Here is a 22,245-nt window from a genome sequence, read left to right as displayed (position 1 = left end):
AAACCATAGAACTAGTGGTAAACTCTGCTTCAGGTGAAGAACAGTGATGACTGTCACCAGTTAAGCAGTGTTGGGGAACAGTGGTTAGTGCTGAGGGATGGAAAGCCAGCCGTCCATTGTTGGGTCCTATCATCCACAAATGAAGTCAGAGGACTCCAGGAGCAGTGACTTCAGCTGGATGGGCTCTAAAGAGGAACCATGGCCATCTGGCTTTTGGAAGCTCTTCCTTTACGTGGGCCTAAAGCAAATGTTACATCAGCATTGAGCAGAAAGTCCGGTCCCTGTGTTCATTTTTTACCCTTCTTCATAGCTCCAGAGTTTAGACTGATAGACTGTGGCCAGGGCATTGCGTTAGATGTGAGGAAGCACCTGAGGAAACAGGGCGCACAGCTCAGGCAGAGAGCTGTAGGTGGTGACAAATGCCTACAGTCCTAACAGTAAGTGAGGCTGAGGCAGAAGAATCCCAAATTGGAGACCTGGAGAGAGGAAGTAGGCCTTCAGTGATGGCCTCTGTGTCTATGGGGAACTTCTAAGAATGGAGGGGACTAGCCAGGCGGTGGTGGCGCACACCTTTAATCCCAGCACTTGGGAGGCAGAGGCAGGTGGATCTCTGTGAGTTCGAGGCAAGCCTGGTCTACAGAGGGAGTTCCACGGCAGCCAGGAACCTTATCTCAAACAAAAAAAACAAAATGAGAGAGAGGAGAGAATGGAGAAGACTGGGTTGTAACTAGCCCAACCAGTTGCTAGCATACCGTAGTGTTTTCAAGTAACAGGGTAATTCTCAAGAACCATCTTTCCTTAAAGTAATTTAAAGCTTAATTCTACAAATCCATTTATGAATTAAAAAAAAAAAAATCCTCCCCTCCCCCAGTTTTTTAAAAGATGGAATTCAGCAAGGACAAACTAGGTGTGTGGAGACAATCACGGCCCTAAACATTGAGAACCTGTACTCAAGATGGAAAGGCCTTTGGACCTTTTATTGGCCGTGTTATATAGGAACCATGGTAGGTGTTGAAGATCTTTTCTTGGGTGCCTAGCTCATTGCCATAATTCTCAATACCTAGGGTTCATGTAGCAGGTGTCTAAGCTTGTGGCCAATGGTGTTTCCAGACCTTTCCTCTCTGGTGGCTTGTGGTGGCGGATCAGCCTCCTAGAGTCTCTCCAGGAGTCCTGGTGGAAGTGTTGCCCTGACTGCCCAGCCTCACGAGCTCCTCTGGTGCTGATTTCTCCTAAGAATAGGGTTCTCTTTCTAAAGTCTGTTCATTCATAAAAACCCTGCCTGCTGGTGTGAGAGGCACCGGCCAGTCCTGCTCTGTCTGCATTACTCCTGGCGGCTGGAGGGACTGTGTCCTCTCTCCTGGCCAGCTATGGCCTTCCGACGGGAGTACTGGGAGCTACAGACCTGCATGCCCCTTTTCTCACTCTAGGAATGCTTGGCCCGGGGAAGCTAAGGGTGGAAGTCAGGGGTGGAGGGGTGGGCTTCCAGGTGGGGCTGCAGGGAACTGGTGCTGTGCGACACATGCCCAGCTGCTTCTTCACCCTGTTCTCCAGTCTCCATCTCACTGGAACCATGGGTACCGCTTAGTACTCAGCAGTACCAAAGGGTGACAGTGTAAACGGCAGCCCAGTGGCGCCTGTCACTGGTGGAGAGGGAGTGATCCAGAGGTTTCTGCCCAGGGCAGATGGGGCGGCTGGTTTGAGCAGGAAGAGCCTGATGCTTTCCATCCCTCACTAGTTTGAGGTCTGCTTACTGCCAAAAGCATGATAGTGGTTGTACTCTTTAGTATCATTCATTGAGAGACCGCATAATGACGAAAACAGCTGTACACCCAGGAGCAGCAGGGATCTTAAATGAACATTTATTAATCTCAGCAGCATCTCCATTCATTAGCATCGGAGTGTGCATGTGTGCAGCACATGATCCACAGGCTCTGTAAACTGTGCTTGGCGTGCACATGGGTTCTTGGCCCATTTGTGTGTAGTCCCTGAGGGTTTGTGGCTACAGGTGGACCAGTTCTTGCTTGGCTAAGGCGGGGAGAGCATGGTGCTCCACCTCCAGTTTCATGGCAGACCCGATTCTCAGGCTTCCGTTTCTTTCTGTTGTCTCAGCTAATGATGTAAAACACATGCAGACAGTTCTGGTCTGGGGAAACTGGGGCTGGAGTTAGAGTGGAGCACAAGTGTGAGGCCCAGCCTGGGGAAGCTGATCGAGCTGGGCTTGTGGTGGGGACCGCTTCTCTGCAACCAGGAGCCACCTTGGATGCATCTGGTTATTTCATATCTTTTTAGTAGATGGAGTTGTGTGGCATTCTGGTCAACGCAGCAGTGGGCAGAAGTAACTGCTAGGAATGTCCCCCTGGTTTGCCAAGCAGGGGACTCTGCCTCAGTTGGCAGCACTGTGCATTTGGAAAGAAGGCTTGTGAGAGATGCTGCGTGGCTCTCACCGTGACAGGAAGTGAACCGTATGGAGCTGCACACAGTTCTCTAAGAGTGTGTGGGGTTGATTCTCTCTCTTAATTAAGGCTTGCACGCAGCTTCCAGGAGCTTGACCTATTGGTCCCAGCTCATAGGTGTCCTTGCTTTGCTGTCATGGGATACAAGGGACAGCGGGGCTGCTGGAGGGGCCAGGGGAGCAGGATGGTGGTAGAAAGGACATCATGACACAGCCAGGCTCTTTCATGACTCAAGAGCAGCGGTAGCTCCATCTTGGGGACAAGTTCTCATCAGAAGGGTGGGGGGGTGTGGTTCCTCCCAGGCGGCTCTCCCTTGGCAGCCTTTACCTCCTGTGACAGGAGTGGTTGCGTGACTCTCAATGTACCTTGGATCCCTGCACAGTCACCTGCCTGCTGTGGGACTTGGGCAGACCTGTCCCTCCTCTCCTCCCTTTCCCTTCTCTCATATAGCTGGTTGAGCACTGGGGGATGGGGGGGCAGTGCTCAGCTGTGGTTGTAGCAAGTCGGCAGTGAAGTAGAAACCAGGCAGGAACATTCCTTCCAGCACCATCCAGAGCTCCTGAGCTGACATCAGATGATAGTCAGCTCTGCAGGCATTCATTCCCTCTGATGCAGGTATCCCTCTGACTTCTGGAATGGCCAGGCCCAGGGCCATGGACTCTTCATCCTCATTGACTGGCCTTGGCCTGCTGGCTCAGCACATGGCTCAGCAAGTACACAGCCATGGCTCAGTGCAAAGCATGTATTATGTGAGGGCCAGTGAGGTTTCCGGTCCTTGCTTCTTTAAGACTCTAGAGGAGCAGTTTTCAGCCTATGGGACACATACCAGTTATTTACATTACGACTCATAACGGCAGCAAAATTACAGCTATGAAATAGCAACAAAATAACTAACTTATGTGTGGCTAGGGGTCACCACAACATGAGGAACTATTAAAGGGCCGCGGCATCAGGAAGGTTGAGAACCACCTCTTGAAGGCTTTAAAATGGTTTTGCATTAATTATAGGTCAGTCAGTAGAAAGCACCACTGTGGAGCATAGAATTTCTAGAGATCTGTAAAGCAATTGAGTTCCAGGGATGGAGACAAAGCAGTGGAAAGACAGGACTGTGAGCTGGAGAAGCCAGCCATGTGCCCCTAATGGCAGGTGCTCCCTGAGGAATGAGCCCTTAGGTGACTTCATCACTGAGCCAACTCAGGTCATTGGGCTTGCAAGGCAGGCAAGCCCTTACCCACTGAGTCAACTTGCTGGCCCCAATTTTTCAATTTTTAAAAATAGTTTTTGACTTTATGAGAACACTTAGCACAAAATTATTATACAGATGAACCAAAAAAAAAAAGTTTTCTTTATACCTTTATAAGCTTAAAAAAAATGTTTTAGAACTTTTAAAAATAAAATCAAAACAAAACAAAAAACTAAGGCACAAACACACATATTAGTAGAGGCTAGCCAGCCCAGGGTCAGGCGTCACCGGTTCCCAGCTTTTTTATTTAACGTGCTGAAACTAGACTAAAACAGTTGTGTGGTGCTTCTCTTCTTGTAGACAGCATTATTCCAGGCTGCCCGTGATGCCTTTATTGTTACTTATTATCTCCTATCGGGATAGTGCGTCTGAAATCTTCGCTGAAGGACGCAGCTTGAGGCTGTTTTGCAGCGTATACATTGCATGCTCCAGAATGGCCAGGGGTATGGCAGACCATAAGCCCAGGAGTGCTTTACGCCGTGACATTATGAGGGCCATTCAAGATAGGTTTCTTCAGCTGGCTTTGGTGGCGTGCATGCTTGTAATCCCAGTGCTGGGAAGGCAGAGGCAAGTTGATCTCTATGAGTTCAAGGCTAACCTGGTCTACATCAAATATTGCCCCCTTCTAGGGGAGGCTTTGTTAACTGACAACCCCTGGTCTCAGCATCATCTTTTCTTTGAGAGCCTGTTACCGTAGCTGCGCTCCAATGGTATAGAGTTGTGGCCCTGGTGACCTCATCTTATTAGCTCTGGTCATACATAACATCTTTTAGGAGACCCCATTCAGCCTGTGACAGAAATTAAAGGCAGTTCATAGGAGAGTGTCAAATGCCTTGCTGAGAGATGAATAGAAACCTCTCTCCACCACATCAGGGAAAGAGATGGTTTTGCAGACAGTGAGCTAGGCAGTGGAGTCCTTGACTGGACCATCTTGGTAACTTCAGGTATTGCCTGGGCCCCTCTGCCCCGGTTTTCCACTTTGGAGTTCATCATAGTAACGTCTGAGCACTCAGCATGGGATGAAAAGACCACTAGCACGATTAGCCTGAGGGCCATCCTCCTCCAGTGCTCTGCTCCAGCTGGAGGTTTCCCAGCTAAGAATCAGGCATCAGCTTCCTGTAACAGGGAATGAGGCATGCATTGTTTGGTTAGCTCCTTGGAGCTGAGTATTAAAATTTCACTGAGCAGAAAGTGAGACAGCACCATTGTGGCCAGGGGACAGAAATGTCAACCAGCCTCGATGGGTCACGCTCTCTTGGCTTTGAGGTGGAGGTAGGGATGGATGTAGCTTTCTTCCTGATTGTCAAGGGATGGGAAGCGATGGTTGGAGACACAGAGGATGTGGTACGCACCATCATGTTCCCACTAATGACGCAATGCCTGGCCAAAGCAGAAGGCCTCGAGATTGGTCATGGTTTTCAGAGAGGCTGAAGGCTTAGCTTCTGTCCCTACAGCTATTAGTGCTAGACTGTGGGAAGACTCATCACTGTTATCCAGATTCCCAGGGCGCGCAGTGAGAGAGCAAGCGGGCCTTAGCCTCGGCGTACACTGACGACAGCACAGACCGACAGCAGGAAGGCTCACTCTGTCACCTTTGGGATATCCTGTGGGAAGCCTAAGCCTGGGTGGGTCCTTCCTTACTCTTCTGCCAACATACCGTGATTCCTGAGGCTGAGCGAGATGCTGCGCAGGGCTACCCTCCGACTTGTACCCGGTTAAGGGCCAGACACTTGATTCGCCACCCTGTGTTTTCTTTGGAGTTGTACTTCTTGGGATTAGTCTCCTTTCCCCAAATGCTGTTGACGTTTTGTCTCTGCAGCTTAAAGAGTGACCAGGCGCACATGGTGACTATCCCCAGAAAACCCTGGTGGCTGTCTGTGGCGGTCTTTTTTCGCCCACCCATCTTTTCTGTTCCTCTCCTAAAATAGCCTGGAAGTGCCGACCCATGGGCAAGGTCGCCACTCCCAGGCAGCCCCGGGAGTCCTCTAGGCCCTAGCAGGGCCCTTGTTGGCTTTCCATCCACCAACTTGGTCTTTAAGGAGCGGCAGGATGTGTGTGGTTTGGGTCAGCGTCCTGACAGCACAGGACGCGCTGGGCTGTGATTCATTCAAAGCGGGAGGGATGTGGAAAACAATGTCTGTCTTTAAGCTCCAGGAACCAGGAAAATGAGCTGGAAATATGAGTGACATGTAATTTTGCTAAAATTAACTAGCAAGTTCCCATGCTTTCTCTGTGTTTCGTGGTATTTTGTGATGTACCATGCCCAGTGCCTGTTGACTGGTCTCCTAGGTGTGGAGTCCTGGAGGCCCCTGTTGGTACCACCCCGTTCTGCTCTGTGTCTGTCATTGTTGAGGCTGGTGCTTGACCCTGTGAAAGTGCTGTGGGGGTCAAAAGTTGGAGGTGATGAGAACTCATGACCTTGAGGTCAAAGGGACAAGTGATGGTAGCCTGCCTGAGTCTTTGTGCCATCTGTAGGCTGTCCTCCTCAGGCCCTTCATCCCTCTTTATGCTGGCTTATTCTTTACCCATTGCCTGCTACAGGGTCCTTTGGGAACCATGGTGCTCTCTGGGGTTTCCTGTCCTCGCTAGTGTCTGCTGCTTGAATCCCTGCGAGTGTAGAATCTGTCCAAAGGCTGCGGATGCCCTGTAGCCCACTAGTTGGTTCTCTGGTTCCTCACGAGTCTGGCCCCCTCCAGTTCTGCACTCTAATGTCTTCTTTACCAGTGCGGCTGGTCTGCAGCTCAGGACAGGCAGGACTTTGTCTCCCCAAAGCGTTCAGTGCTAGCATACAACAGGCAGAGGTGAGCAGCAGAGGTGTGGTGGCTTCTGCCCTCAGTGCACATTCGGAGAAGCACAATATGGCTGTGCCCTCTCTGAAGCATGGCAAGTGGATAGTTGTTACTACAGCGTGAAAAGTCTGTGGCAAGAGCCAGAGGCGAGGGTGGAAAGGCCCGTCGGGAACAGTCAACGGAAAAGGTGCTGGCTGCTGATAGGTGAAGAGAGCTCTGTGAGGTCAGATTTGCTTAATGAGCAGATGGCTCTGAGATGAACATAGGAAAGCCAGGCTGTGACACAACTACCGAGTGGGCGTGTCAGTGTCCTGCAGGGCAGTTTTACAAGAGGCCACCAGTGGAAGAAAGGGATGCTGGGTACCCAGGATGTGCTGTGTCACTTCTTACAATTGAAAGTTAATTGGCCACTAAAAAAAGATATGGCTGTCACATGTGTGGAGAGTGGGTTACAGTGCTGCATTCAGCTGGCCCAGCCGGCAGCCCTGCTGCTTTCTGCTTACAGCCTGAGTGCACATGACTTGCTTCCTTGATGGTAAAGAGCAGGCCAAGAAAGGGGCTTAGGGAATCATCTAAAATTCCCAAAAGCCTGAGGATTCATCTCCCGTTTTTCCTTTAAATGTTAAACTGTAACAGGTTTGCTCTGGCAGTTGGTTAAAAAGGGACAGACCCTGAGGGGAAAGCGGGTGGTGATGGTTCTGGAATCAGTGGGCTGGAGGGAGGACAGAGCTGAGCCTGGAACACCCTATGTGAGCTGGGCCTTGCGGGTTCTCATGCCACACTTGTGTGGACACTGTCTAAAGGTCCTTGTAGAGGAGGCGGCAGTGAGCATCTGTGATGTGCAGGCACCTACAGCTCAGGGGAGCTGCTGCCTTCGGTTTCTGGGTACATGTGCTGCCCACCGCCATCTCATACACGAACGAAAAGCAGAGCCACACAGGAAAGGGGGCCACTGGTCACCAGTAGATGGGCCGGTCACTAGACTGCCCCACTGCCTCGGTGTCCTGCCGTCTCGACAGGTGCAAACAGCCTGTGCTGCTTAGGAGCAGATACCAGGATGGTACCAGGATGGTCTCACTCCAGAACTGGCTCATAGGATGCAGCGTTTCTTTGGGTTATCAGCACTCCCATCCTCCCTCAGTGACCAGCTGTGGTCACACTGTCCGTGGGGTTGATCTCGTGCACTACTAAGTGACATATCTGCCAGCAGGGAAGGACGGAGGCCACGAAGCCAACCTTGGCCCAAAGGTTCCTCTGCTGTATTTAGAGCCTTGCTCCTCAACTCGGGCCTGCCCTTAGCACTAGGGTAGGAACGTCATGGAAACATCTGGGGGAAAGTACATGGCTCCTCACCAGGACCCTCTTTGCCCCTGTCTTTCAGGAATAAGACTGTCAATGGAGACTGCCGCAGAGACCCCCGGGAACGGAGCCGCAGTCCCATTGAGCGGGCCGCAGCCCCTGCTGTAAGCTTGCATGGTGGCCACCTGTATGCATCCCTCCCCAGTCTCATGGAGCAACCTCTTGCATTGACTAAGAACAGCGGTGACACGGGCAGGTCGGCTGTGGAGCGGCAGCAGGTGCGTGTTATGTCAGGAGGGTGTGGGGACCAAGAGCTGCATGGAGGACCCTGAGCACAAGTCCGGAAGTGAGGGGCTTCCCATTCCTGAGGCTTCATTTCTTTGCAGGGTTGTTTTAAATGAATGTCCTCCACCTCTGCCCCCACCCCCGCCTTGCGCACCAATCTTCCCTGGCAATCTGTTCCTCAGGGTAGTAATCCTGAGAGGCCTGTGCTTACGCAGTATGATTTCACAAGGCCAAAGTTAAGTAAGTTAAGTGGTTTGTTTAGGGGCTTGAATCCTAGAAAGTCAGTGGTCACAAACCTGTGACTAGGACACAGGCGTTATTATTATTGTGATTATTATTTATTACTTTTTAAACAACAAGGGCAGGCCTGGTAGTTCAGGCTTATAATATCAGCTACTTGGAAGGCTGAGGCAGGAGGATTACAATTTAAGGCAACTTCATAAGGCCGTGTTTCACAAAGAACAAGAGAGGTAGAAGGCAGCCCTTGTCTGGTATGTGCGAGGCCTTAGCCCCACACACAGCAAAAGGGTTTGTTTTCTGACAAAAACTATAGAGTAAGAGCTCAGAGGCGGCGCGGGGGTGGGGTGGTTCTTTGTGGCCGACCCAGGGTGGTGTCTGAGCCTCCAGGCCTATGATTCCCAGGTTTCCTGTCAGTGTTTGTACACACTAACAGGGAGGAAGGGGCCTGGCCCTTAGGAGATGCCGTATGGTTCCCCTGCAGGCACCAGGGCCGGGGACCCCACCGCATTCTAGTCTCCCCTCTGGCCCTGCTGTTTTGTAGCACAGTGGGCTCGCAGCTAAGTGCAGGGGGTCCCTGCCAGGAGGAGCTGGGCCCTTTGGTGCACCTGCCCAGCGGCTGAGGAGGAGCCGGCTTGTTCTCTCTCCTACAGAACCGGCCCTCCGTGATCACCTGCGCATCTGCGGGCGCCCGCAACTGCAACCTCTCTCACTGCCCCATTGCGCACAGTGGCTGTTCTGCACCGGGCTCGGCCAGCTACCGGAGACCGCCCAGTGGTGAGTTTCCCAGCGCGGCCTGTGGCCCGTGGGAGCCCTGGATTAAGCTGTGGGCTGTAAATTCACTCTCTCCCTAAAGTCACGTAAGGCTTGAGTTGGCATGGCTCAGGTGGGATGGGGAAAAAGAACGTTCTGTCTCTGGCCCCTTTGGGCTCCGGGTGACGGGAAGACAGGAGCCACCATTGTTATTCAGTGCCACAGACTCTCTGGATTCAGCCCAGTGTGGGTTAGAACCCCTGTCGAGGGTACCGGCCCACTGACGTAGCTGCCTGTCCTCTGATTCCTCCTCTGCAGCGACCGCCACATGTGACCCTGTGGTAGAAGAACACTTCCGCCGGAGCCTGGGCAAGAACTACAAGGAACCAGAACCCGCACCCAACTCGGTGTCCATCACTGGCTCTGTGGATGACCACTTTGCCAAAGCACTGGGTGACACATGGCTTCAGATTAAAGCGGCCAAGGACAGCGCGTCCAGCAGCCCGGAGTCGGCCTCACGCCGGGGCCAGCCAGCCAGCCCCACTGCCCACATGGTCAGCCACAGTCACTCCCCCTCTGTGGTCTCCTGAAGGGGGGCACCACCCTCCGACCACACAGGGATCTGCATGGTTTGCCTGAGCTTTGAACAGTCAGTGCTTAAAAACAAACAAACAAAAAAAAAACACAAAAAAGCAGAAAGAAAAAAAAAAATCCAGGAGGGGAGGGGGGAGGGTGGTTTATTCGCAAAACCATGTTGTCTGGACTTTTTGTTCTGCTCTGTTTTTATACTTGCTTGGTGTTCATACAAGGGGCCTCAATGTGGCATCAGGAACGGCACGGAGCATTCAGTCCAGCGGAGCATCTTTGCTTCCTGCCCTGGTTACCAAAGAAACCTCTGCAGGTGTGCCACCTGGCAGCCGGGACCCTGCGGCCCTTCTCAGTCACAAGCCATGACAACACAGGGATCCGGACGCTCTGTGCCCGTGCCCTTAGCTTGGGAGGCCAGGTCTGCATGGCTTGGCCTCCACCTGGGGTCTGGCTCAGTCTGTGTGTGCATGTGTCTGCCTGAAGAGAACTGTCCTGATTTGCACTGTGGAGGGCAGGGCTGCCCTCGGGGCAGCTGTCTGAGGTGCCAGTACCGAGGGCAAACTGCTAGGGAACACTTCTGACCATGTGTGCTTACATTGTTGCTGAACCTAGAAGGTCTCTAGCAGGTTCTAGGTCTTTCTCTAGGCTTGAGGTGCTCACAGCTGCACTGCTGACCCCCCCGACCATGGGCATTTACCTTCTGTGAACACTGCAGTTTGTGAGGCTAGTGCCAAGGCTGGAGGACTCCATAGTGCTTCTGACACGGTGTATGTCTTAAGAAAAATAGCTGGTTTCTATTGACCGTAAGCTCAAACTGTAGCACTGACTGGCTTCTTGTCGGCATTAGCCTGTTTGTTTGTCAGTTACAGCCCTAGGTACACTCACTGCTGGTACAGCTGTGCTTCTGAGACGTATAGTCAACGCTCACTTGACTCCGAAGAGGAGCGCGCAGCCGGTGGGTGTGGTAGGCTGGGGAAGCCCGCTGCTGCTCATTTTCTGCATCCTGGGCTGGGGACGTGGAGTTCATGTCTTGAGGCTCCTTGCTGCACAGACTGCTCCTTTCCAGCTCCTGGCTTCATCAGGTGCCTGCAGCATGGGGCTGCACGCACGCCCCCTCCTGCGGGGCCAAGGCTGTACACATTCCTCTGACTCTACAGTTATTCCTGCGTCACTATTCCCGCTCTATTAATAGCTACTAACTAGACATTAGAAGCCAGCAGGACAGACACGGCCGGGGCCACCCGACAGCTGCTGCTCCTCCCGGCCTTGAGATTCCTGTCCCCCCAGCCTAGCCCTCCTGGGGGCTGGGCCACCACCTGGCTAGGACCACCTCCCTCACAAGGCATTATGGACTCTTGCAACATGGGAGCCCATGGGGCTGACTTTCCGTAGGAGGAGACAGGTTAGCTGTTGAACTCGGGAACCAGGCACAGTGGAAAGGCGGGGACCGGTTCCCATAGTCACAGGGTGGCTCCCCGCCTTCACAAAATTAGACGGCCCTCCTCCTGCCCCGCACACGTTCACTCCACTTTCTGGGCTTCCAAGCTTGGCATTCGGGCCCCTATATTTTCTGTAGGAAAAAAAGAATTGTTGAGAACACTTTTTTTATATAGGTAATTTTAAAGACCATCATTACGCTGTGCGTAAAGAATGTACAGAGAAATTTGTAGGTATTTTTTGAAGAACAATTAATTTGTTAATGATATGTAGCTATTTAATTTTCCCTTTCCTATCGTAATCATTCATTTTGTTGTTGTTGTTTGGGGGAAAAAAGTTGATCTTTTTTTGTTGTAGGTGTGTCTGTAATCGTGCAGGTACACAGTTACTCCATGACAACACTGCGTCCGCGTTACTAGCCACTAGTTTGTTATTCTGCAGGCTACTGAGGTGGTCACAGAAAAACAACCGCACCGCGGACTGGCTCTGTGGGCAACGGGCCTCAGACACCCGTCAGTGAGCAGGTCGTCGCTGTTGGGGGCGGGGAGATGGCAGTGCGGTGGCCGGGTCCCTGGTGCGCTGACCTATCTGGAATAGGCCGTGCCCTGGAGGGGAGCCACACATGGCAGCCGAGGAGTGCGCCATCCTGCCTGGGCAGGACTTGTGACCTCCCCAGAACCAAGCCATCCATGTGCGTGCTGACCCCTCTCTGTGTTTGTAAATCTGTAATATACCATTCTCTGTGGCCTGTTTTTTTTCCTGGAAGAAGAAAAAAAAAAAGGTTTGGCAGGCCATCTTTTTTTTTTTTTTTTTTTTTTTTTTTGTACTTAAAAGTAGCCTTAAGAACAATAATAAAGTGCTCTTAAACCAAGGCTGTGTGCGGCTCTTGAATCCTAGGGTGGCATGTGGGCCCCTGTGCCCAGGCAGGCCTGGCTGCTTCTGGGAAGCCTCGTGCAGATGGGTAGGGCTACCTTAGGCCAAGGTCCTCTCAAGTCCCCTCTATGGAAATCTGCTGGGAACAGCACATCTGCTTAGGGCAGGTGAGCACAGTTGCCAAGGGCCCCCCAGAATGAAGAAGAAAACGAGCCTGGCCCCAGGAGCGACCCCAGTGAAGCACCCGTCAGGCAGAGCTCTGTCCTGCTAGCCCAGCACAGGGCTGCGGCAGGAGCTTTCCATCCTCTGAGCAGGGTGGCATGGCAGCATGCTCACGGCTGAGGGTGGGCCAGCTTGGTATCCACTTGAACCCTTGAGGCTACAAGCTCAGTGCTGCTGGGGCGAACACAGGCGCTCTCCCTTGGACTCCTAGCACAGCCTTGCTTGATCTGTGTTGGATCAGATACTCATTGCCACTCCTGGGGACCACGGTGAAAAAGATCCTGGGGGGGGGGTCTTCTGACAAGGGGGGAGAAAATCAATGCACATGGAAGGACCTGAGCCCCAGATCAGTGGCAATGCTAAAGTTATTATTGAGTTCAGAGCTGGTGAGATGGCACAGGAAAGGGCGGAGCTGGGTGGCAGAGGGTACACCTTTGTCCCCGGAGGTGTGGGGATCAGGACCAGGGAGGTGGCAGGGCCCAGATCACCAGTCCTAGGGCACAGTCCTGCGCTGAGGGCCGAGCGCTCCTGAGCTGTGGTTGCCTCAGACGGTCTCCTCGTCACTCATGTCCCAGATCTGTGTGGAGAAGGGGAGATACTCAGCTGAGGGGTTCTGCTGTCCCACGATGCCCAGAGATGACATTTCCCAGCTACAGCTGCCATGACAACAGAAGCATAGACTCCCACGGGCACTCAGGAGTGCCTCCCAACATGGGGTTCCCCCTCTGCTGAGCGGCTCTCTCTGAGGACTGATTCCCTAATTCTTGTACAATGGATTAGGCGTCAAGTTTCTTCCTTTCTGAAGGCTTCAAAGCCAGCAGGCAAACTGAATGTGAACAGGAGACAGCAAAGGTTGGGCAGCCCCTTCCTTCACCCTCTTCCATGTCCTTGGTGTGTCCAGCCAGTCCTGACCTTTGCAGCGTGCACCACGGGCCCACCCAGTTGTCAGTACCCTGTGCTGTTGTCGCTGAGCTTGTGAGGGCAGGGGCCCTCAGGGACCTGGCAGGAGAGGTCACCCTGTGCTGCCCTACTGTCCACACTGAACTTTAGGCCAGGTGCCGACAACACTCTTGGGCAATGGAGCTGGCTGTCACTGAGAACAGCCCTCCCCTAGCAACCCAGGTCACCTAGGCAGGATAACAGAGACCAGAGAGCACCAGATCCTCCCTGTCCCTCGGTGTGTGTCCCTGGGGAGACCGAGGGTGTAAACTAGGGAGGGAACCCACCCAAGCAACATCCTGAGAAGCCCCTTAGGCCCAGTAACTCCTGGCCAAAAAAAAAAAAAATCCTGCAGAGAGGTGGCCTGATGTCAACACAGTAGGTCCCAAGACTGGTACCCTAGAGAGATATGCCTTCAGCCTTCCACAGTTCCTAGAATGGGTTGCACAAGGATACCTCAGCCCTTGCAAGAGCTGAGAAGGGACAGCTTGCCAGCAGTAGGCAGGGGGTCTGGCCAAGGTAAACTCTCATAGCAGTGCTGGCTGTCAAGGATGTAGAAAGCAACACAGAAGGTGACTTCTCTCCTGAGCAAGGGTGGCAGTGTCCCCCATACCGTCCCTCCATTTCTACAGACGCTTCTGCCTCAGAGCGGAAGAACTTGCCAACCTGTCCCAGAGGACACTGTTCCTCTGGCCCCAGAGCCCCACCAGACAGGTGCCTGGGCTCCTGGAGTAGGTAGCTTCGCTGCCTGTATGTAAGAGTCCCTTGACTCTTGGTCCCTTGGTCTTTTGGCTACAAAGGCTGAGTTGGGGAGGCAGGGCCATCCAAGTTGCAGCGCGATTCAGCTACTCACCCTGGCTTATTTAGCAAGCACACTTACATAGCCACTTGTGCTGGTCCATACTCCGACCAGCGAGGTATGGAGGGAAACAGCTTGGAGAGGCAGAAGTTTGCCTGAGATCACACAGCCAAGGAGCTGCCAAGCTGGAGAGACTGTATATAGGAAAGGCTGGGCAGCTAGCGTGGCGGAAGGGCACACTGAGGAGGGGCCCCCTAGCAGGCGGTATCAGAGCGAAAGGAAGGAAGGTGAGCTCTGGAATCTCCTGCTCGGCCTCCCTGGGCAGCGGCACCCTCTGCGGATGGGCAGGTAGAACTCATCATGGTTAGACTGCTCATTCTTCAGGCAGCTCTTTACTTCAAAAAGGCTGACCACTCAGACTGCTGCTGCCGGCCCTGCCTGGTCCTTGGAAAAGCACCTACAAGCCATCCAAAGGGCTTTCTATGAAACCCACTGGGATTTTTCCAGACTCAACTGCTAGGGCCCATGAAGGGGTTCTTCCCTGGGACAGCCTGACCAGGCCCACTGGTGGGGTTCACATGGTAGCTAGGACAGCACCAGTCTGAAGAGGCTGCCAGTCATCTTCTGCATGAATAAAGAATATGGCAAGTTGGCAGAGTGTGTTCAAATGTTACTGCTCTGTGCTGGCATAGGAGAGTTACCAAGTTTCACTCTGTAGCCCAGACTAGCCTTGAACTCAGAGCAGTCCTCCTGCTGTAGCCTCCCAAGTGCTGGTGTTATGGCATAGTCGACCATGGCAAGCTTCCATTCTTTTTTCTAAAGAGAAGCTTACTGGGCTGGAGAGATGGCTCAGTGGTTAAGAGCACTGACTATTCTTCCTGGAGGACCCTGGTTCAATCCCCAGCACCCACATGGCAGCTCACAACTGTCTATAACACCTGTTTCAGGGGATCTGACACTCTCACATAGACCAATGTACATAAAATAAAAATAAATTATTTTTTAAAAAAAGACATTTACTATAAAGCTTTAAAAATGCCTATGCTGAGAAGCTGGGAGTGGTGGCGCATGCCTATAATCCCAGCACTCAGGGAAGCAGAGGCAGGTGGATCTCTGTGAGTTCAAGGCCAGCCTGTCCTGGTCAAAGCAAGTCCAGGACAGCCAAGGCTACATAGAAAAACCCTGTCTTGAAAACAAACAAACAGAGCAAGCAAATGTCTATGCTGGCTAGGTAGGGTGTTTTTCTTTGTTTTGGTTTTTGTTGTTTTTGTCACCCTGACCTGAGTTAGAGTGACCTTGAAAGAGGGAACCTCAATTGAGAAAAATCTCTCCAGTGGGAGGCAAGCCTGTGGGCCATTTTCTTAATTAATGACTGATGTGGCAGGGCCTAACCCACAGTGGATGGTGCAGCCATTGGGCACAAAACTGCCTAAAGGGCTTCGAGTCCCTGAACTCTGGTCTCAGCATGAGGCCTCAGCAGACATAAGGCTCTGCTTGCAGCCAGAGGAGGCACAGATCTCTCTCATTTGATTTAGTTTGTTTTCTTCGAGACAGGGTTTTTCTCTGTGTGGCCTTGGTTGTCCTGGACTTGATTTGTAGACCAGGCTGGCCTTGAACCCAGAGATCTGACTACTTCTGGGTCCTTGAGAGCTGGGATTAAAGGTGTATGCCACCACCACGGGGCAAAGGTTTTTTACGACACCCAGAAATGAGAAAGAAACTTTGGACGGATGCTTCACAATGGGTGCCCGTTGGTCTTCAGGGAATCAAACCAAAAAAGGGCTGAGGAAATGATGGTTCAATAGGTAAAAAGCACTTGTCGGGCCAGCATGAAGACCTGAGTTCAAGTCTCTAGAACCCATGTAAGGCTGAGCACGGTAGCATGTGTCTGTGACCCCAGTGCCATACAGAGAGATGGGAAGTAGAGACCAGCATCTCCAGGAACGCACAGGCCAGCTGACCTGCTGTACAGAATGTCAAACAAGAGACCATGCGCTCAGATGAGGCGAGGACTGACATGACTTGTCTCTCCTATGCGTGCACGCACACACGCAGGCGCACACCACACACGCGTGTTTAGGCTAGGGTTTCTATTGTCATGATAAACACCATGCAACACAGGGAGAAAGGGTGTATTTTACTCCCACACCACACCACGGTCTCACTGGAGGAGGGCAGGGCAGGAACCACAGCTCTGCAAGGAGAGACAGCAGGCCAAGCCACGGCTCTGACCAGAGAAGGGCCCTTCCAACAATGACTTCCTCGGGGTGCCAGGGAGGAGGTCTGCCTGACCCCACATCCCCAGGGGCATCAGGGCACACTGGTCTGCAATGTGGGCATGAAGACCCTAGAAAGCAGCTGCTACTAGCATCTGGCTCCAGCCTGGCGCTGCTCTGGACCGCGCTTCGGAGCACACCATGGCTGAGGGGCCTCCTCACCACCATCACCCGGGAGTGGCGCAGTTATGTTTTGGGGCGTGTTAAAAGTGTTTATTTGCTAATGTAAACATCTCAAACCACACTGCAGTTGTGAAAGTCGGTGCTGGCAGCCTGTGTACCTTGAGGTGAAGACCTCTGTGGACCTCTGCATATCCCTCTTCTGGGAGGGACAGGGGCAGGAGCTGGGGTGGATTGTGCTGGCACTCAGGAAGGATCTTGGCCTGAGTGTCGTCCACAGGCTCCCAGCAGGAATCAGACCCCCTGGGAGAAGTAGGAAGGCCCATTATACTTCCTCCTGAGGGATGTAAGCCCTGCTCATCCTGCTCCTATGTGCTATGCCATCCCCCACAGGCTCTTTGTTAGGTAGCTAACCCTACGCTGGGGTGCGGGGTAGAGAGAGGCTGTCAGCAGGGAACACTAAACCAGGAAGGGCTTTCCTATGGTAAAATACCTAATCCAAGAGTGAGCTCCTGAAAGAGGACAAGGCTTGTGGGCCCCTGTGGCTGATGGGATGTGGATTGATGTATGGTCCGTGACATCTTAGGCTGACGAGGACAGGTGGGAAGCAGGGTAGTGGCTGGAGGCAGGAAGCAGAGGCCCGAGCCTGGGCAAGCTGGGAGCTGAGGGACAGGGCTGCCTGTGGGTGCCATGCAGCACCTGATGCCCTTTTGTGAAGCAGACAAGGGACCCTGCTGCTGCTGGGCGGCCACAACCCCTCTGGGCTAGCCTTGTAGCTGAACCTGCAACCGTGTAGGACCCACACGGGCCTGCTTGTCCTGTCCAGGGTGGGAGCTAAGAAAGGCTTCCCTCAGCAGGGCAGGCTTCTCCCATGTGGTGGCATCAGTGAGGAGCTAAGGGAAGCCATGTGTTTTTGAGTGTACCTGTAGCTGCTCACCAACTGTCTGTCAGTTCTAACTGGGATTGCCATGGGGCTGGGGCAGGGCAGCTATCAGATCACAGACCCTTTAGCTTCCTTTCCTTGTCTTCTAGAAATCGGACCACGAGCCCTGCAGTTTGTACCCTGGTCCCTGGAAGTTTCCTTCCTACCACATTTGGCTGAGAGCAAGTCCCACCCCTTTGCAACTTCACTGTAAGTTTAAAGTCCATGCTCCTTGGCAGGTAGACTAAGCCGGATGGAATTACATGGCATGCAACTTCCCTCCATCTCCTGAAAGCCTTTAAGCATCAGGAAACCTCCTCTGTTCTTGCAGTTTCCAAGCACAAACTGAAGGGCCTGTCTCTCCCTTCAGGACACTGTCATTCTGTTCAAGGAAGCTTCTCGGCTTGCCAGGTGTTTGCAGGGAAGCCTTCTTCCTCCTCATCTCTCTCATCCCCTCTCCTGCTGCCTCTGGTATGATGTTCTCTCTTGATTGCTGTTCTGAGGGGTAATCTCTTGTCAGCTCCTGGGCAAGTTTTATGTCAACTTGATACAAGCTAGAGTGATCTGAAAGGAAGGAACCTCACCTGAGAAAATGCCTCCATAAGGTCTGGCTGTGAGGAGTTTTCTTAAATAGTCATTGCTGGGGGAGGGCCCTGCCTATTGTGGGTGGTGCCATCCCTGGGCTGGTGGTTCTGGGTTCTGTAGGAAAGCAGGCTGAGCAAGCCATGGAGAGCAAGACAGTAAGAAGCACCCCTCCATGACTTCTGCATCAGCTCCTGCCTCCAGGTTCCTGCCCTGTTTGAGTTCCTGTCCTGGCTTCCTTCAATGTAAAAGTATAAGCCAAATAAACCCTTTCCTCAACTTCCTTTTTGGTCATGGTTGTTTCATCACAGCAATAGAAAGCTCCTTTTGGAACTTCCCGCTTGGACCTGTTTTTTTGTTGTTGTTGTTATTCCTGTTGTAACAGATGTAGGGAAGGTGGAGCAGCAAGGGGCAGCAACAGTTCCCCACACCTGGAGACCCACACACCTTCTAGCGCATTCTCTGTGGCAGGGAAGTCCCAATGTCCCTCTGAGGAAGGGACGCTGCCTCATGAAGGCCAGGGTGAGGGGTGTGGAGAAGAGGTAAGGTAAGCCTGGACTGGAACCTCTGCCTCCCACTTCAAAGAAGGCCAGAGCCTGTCCCCCTAGCACAGGGAGGGATGAGGGGCCTATTTGCAGGTAGGATTTAAGGGTATGAGAACATGTTTACACATGACTTAGTGGAAAAAAAAAAAAACAAATCTATGCTTGGTAACAAGCACACAAGGAGAGGAGGACAGGAAGTGAGAACGAGGTTCCTGCTGTTGGGGCCCTAGGTGTGAGTTCATTCCTCTCGAATGCTTTCACAGTGCTCTCAGAGAAGTGCGGTGGGAGCGTGCAGACATGCTCCAGGAACTGGGGCTGGGGGCCCTGTCTGTAGGAAGGAGCCACATAGCTACTAGTTTCTTCCAACCTCCCAGGAACCGCGAGACAGACATGGAACAGAATCCTGGTGGAAGTTTCAAGAGGGGAGACCCCAGAACGGCAGCCCCGGCCCACTCCCGCCTCTTCCTGTTAGGCCGGAAGAGGAGCCAGGAGCCGCAGAGTGCAGGTGTTTAGTGCTTCTCCTGGGGTGTTGGTGAAGGCGCTCTGGGAGAGTGTGTCACCTCAAGTGAGAGCCACTGAGCTGACAGGCTGGCACGATGGGGGCGGACCACCCCGGGGCTCTGCCTTCTCCTTGACCTTTGAAGACCTTCAAAGGAGCAGCGTGAGCGCATAAGCGCAGCCCACTGTGGAGTCTGGACTGGAGGTGGGCTGTATGGGGAGACAGACAGCGGAGCCTGGGCTTGTTTGCACTCTCCTAAGCTTCAAAACACATTTTTTGAATTAGGTGGTAAGAATACAGGGTAATTTTTGTGGCACCAACATACTTTCTTTCAAGATATGATTTATATGTTTGGCCCACATCTTAAATGCACTGGTGATTGAGATAAATGGCCGCTGGAGGCTGCAGAGTGGTTTCCATTATGGAGCGCTGAGTTTTGGTTCCTTAGAAAACCTTAAAGGGGCAGACACATTCAGGGCCTGTGCTCTACCTCACAGGCCTTTTGGGTCACCATTGGAAAGGGTAGGAGAAGGGAGGCCAGTAGGAACCCTCAGAGCCCTGGGGAGGGTGTGGCCATGCACAGGTTTCCTGGGAGCTCATTTTGGTACTTAATGTACAGTAACAAAAGGGACCTTCAGAATAAGGGACCCAAGTGCAAAGTGAAAGCTTGTTCTAACAGGTCTGTATCCCGTGGTCAGAGTCCTGAGAGCTCTGCCCTTGGGGCCAGCCATCACCACAGAGGCACAGTGCAGGCAATGGCCTCCTGAGCCCTCTCTAAAGCAATAGCAACCAGACACTGTGGCATCCAGGCAAGGATGAAAACAGAGGGGTGTGCTTAGCTGGGCACCAGCCCTGGATTCCTCCTGGGTACCAGAGGAGGTATGACAAGGCAGGGAGACGGGGGCCACTAAGCTTCATCGAAGGTGCCACAGGTTCCAACAGGACAAAAGCCTTTCAACAAAGAGTGCCAGAAAGACTAGAGCCACCACCTTTGCCACCCACTGCACACCACACGCAAAAGCTAGCTCAGGCATAGCCATGTGCAAAGCTTAACTGTCACACATCTAACAGAAAACAGGAGGTTGGTCTCAGTGTGGGCAAAATTTTCGTAGAAGAGCAAAAACAAAACCAAAAAAAAAAACCCAACTGGACACCACCAAAATTAAAGACGTTTTCTCTCTTAAAATGACTTCAAAAGGCCAGGTGTAGCGCAGTAACAAGCCTTTAATTCCAGCACTGGGGAGGCAGAGGTGGGTGGATTTCTGTGAGTTCGAGGCCAGCCTGGTCTATACAGAGTTCAAAGCTAGCAAGGGCTACATACTGAGAGCCTGTCTTCTGTCTCCTGCTATGTTACTCAGGCTAGCCTGCAACTCCCAAGCTCAAACAATCCTCCTGCCTCAACCTCCTGAGTAGCTGGGACTAAAGTGTGTGCATTTCTTATTTTAACAATCTCAACCAGCATTAAGCTCTGTCCACCCGGAGACTTTTACACACTGGTGGGGTTTACAAAAGCTCCACTGTGGTTTCAGTGTGTCCTGCAATCTGTGTGCTGGGAAGCAAGCCCAAAACATCCACGTCGCTTTATTAGTGTTCGGTATGTGACTGGTTGACACATGGTACTTATGTGGCAGTACTGGGAGAGGGGGACCTTGGGAGATGGGTAGGGTTTGATGAGGTCGTCAGGATAGGGCACCCGTGATGGGATGAGTAGCTAGGAAGAGCCAGCGTCCTTGTTATGCCATACCATGCTGGGACGCAGTGTGATGCCCTCCTTGCGCTGACTTCCTGTCCTCCAGAGCTAGGAGCTGAAGAAACCTCTCTTCTTTATAAATTATTCTTTGGTTACAGCAACAAGAAAGCACACTAAGAAAAGCCCCAAACTGAAAAACTAAATGAAATGAAAACCAACTCCAGTGCCCAGTGGAAGCAACCAATATGTGTACAGGGCATGGCAGGAGCTGGGTGTCAGTGTGCTGTGGTCCCCTGCCTAGGGCTTGCCCATCATTAGCCAGGAGCATCTGTACTGAAAACAAGTGTTTACCACTTGGGGACATAATCACTGTTGCTGTGTGGCTGCTTCCGGTGAGCACTGGGAGGGGAAGGTGAGCAGCCTCCCACAGCAGACTGAGGAGCTGGGCCTCCAGCCCTACAACAGCAGGGTGGTCCCGGCTGCCCTGAGCTAGCTTACAGCAGCTGGGGCCATGCCTGTGGATACTGAGGCCAAAGGGCCAGCTGGCCAAGGATGCACCCTATCCGAGCGCGGCCATGGGGGCGTTTACTCTGAAAGCACACGGCAATGAGCTCCTGGAACACAAACATCCTCCCTCCCCCAGGTGTGCTCCAAACTCTGCCCTATGCTTGGGAAATGGAAAGTTTTGATTTCTTCCTGGTTGTCCTGGTCAAAAAGAACTTGGGAAGGAGTAGACCTATCCCACCTCCAGGCTTCCTCCCAGGACAACATAGAGGGGTCAGAGCACAGCTGCTGGACGGGCCAGGCGGACTCTGAGCTCCTGGTCACCCAGCCTCAGACTTCTTGAGCCTGGATTAACAGGGCCTGAAGAGACCAGGCCCCGGGTGAGGGTGGGGGGGGTTGCCGTGCTCAGCAGCAGTCTTAAATGATAGTGGGTTTTGTCTAATTTGCTCTGTGGAGCTATCTACAACCCATGGGACCTCAGCTCTCTGCCATCCTGCTCCTCAGGCTTTAGAGGCTCGTGCAGTCGTGGCCATCTAGACCCCATAGGCATCCCGTCCCTGTGAGGCAGTGGCTTTAGAAAGTATTGGGTGTTTGAAGGCCTGTGGTGGGAACAGGCCTCTCCTTCCTCCACACGCAACGATCCTTTCCCTGCTGGGGAAGAATGGAGATGCTTTGGCGCTCTGTGTGTGTGTGTTCAATCATTAGAGTAAGAGTAGAGTAAGAGGATCCCTGGGCCAGGGCAGTTCCCAGAGCTCCAGAAAGTTCTTGGGAAGCCATTTATTGAGAATAGAGTCCCCCTCCATCTATCCCCTTTCTCTTCTCAAACCCACAGCTTAAGGGCAACAGTGCTCTGGAGGGACATGAGGGCGCCTATCTTATGCCCCTGCCCAAATGTAGAGACATCTCAGGACAGGCCTCCATGGCCACCACAGCACTGCATGGCTGGCTAATGGTGGCAGGACCCAGCACTGAGAGCCATTCCTGACAACTGGGGTCCTTGGGGAGGCTTTGAGCTTCCCCACTGTTCCAGCCTGAGGAATCCGGGCAGAAGCTGCTTCCCACAGCTGTACCCCCAGCCTGACAGCGAGCCACTGGAGATCTGTGCTCCCCGCTCTGGCTTTGTAAGTGCATCTCCACCTGCTTCGGGGTGAACAACTCAGAAGACTGAGAGGCAAAGATGCTGGGCTCAA

At 52.7% G+C, this 22,245-nt stretch overlaps 2 protein-coding genes across 8 annotated transcripts in view; one reads left to right on the top strand and one right to left on the bottom strand.

Moving 5' to 3' along the window:
• The window catches only part of Vgll4 (vestigial like family member 4), a 114,017-nt gene extending 102,062 nt beyond the window's left edge, over nucleotides 1-11,955 (top strand). For all 4 annotated transcript variants that reach the window (XM_021653473.2, XM_021653474.2, XM_021653472.2 and 1 more), the window contains 3 exons: nucleotides 7,867-8,062; nucleotides 8,960-9,083; nucleotides 9,378-11,955. In XM_021653473.2, the coding sequence (XP_021509148.1) occupies nucleotides 7,867-8,062; nucleotides 8,960-9,083; nucleotides 9,378-9,649 (592 nt within the window). In that variant the 3' untranslated portion in view covers nucleotides 9,650-11,955. The remainder of the gene's footprint in view (nucleotides 1-7,866; nucleotides 8,063-8,959; nucleotides 9,084-9,377) is intronic.
• Nucleotides 11,956-12,526: 571 nt separating this feature from the next.
• Nucleotides 12,527-22,245, bottom strand: part of Atg7 (autophagy related 7) — a 197,824-nt gene continuing 188,105 nt past the window's right edge. For all 4 annotated transcript variants that reach the window (XM_060383958.1, XM_060383957.1, XM_060383959.1 and 1 more), the window contains one exon: nucleotides 12,527-12,756. In XM_060383958.1, coding sequence (XP_060239941.1) covers nucleotides 12,724-12,756 — 33 coding nt within the window. In that variant the 3' untranslated portion in view covers nucleotides 12,527-12,723. The remainder of the gene's footprint in view (nucleotides 12,757-22,245) is intronic.

The sequence above is a fragment of the Meriones unguiculatus genome, chromosome 5 (genome assembly GCF_030254825.1).
Source record: "Meriones unguiculatus strain TT.TT164.6M chromosome 5, Bangor_MerUng_6.1, whole genome shotgun sequence".
In the NCBI taxonomy this organism is placed as follows: Eukaryota; Metazoa; Chordata; class Mammalia; order Rodentia; family Muridae; genus Meriones; species Meriones unguiculatus.
Note: the sequence above shows the minus strand (reverse complement) of the source record. Positions and strands in the feature narration are given on the sequence as shown.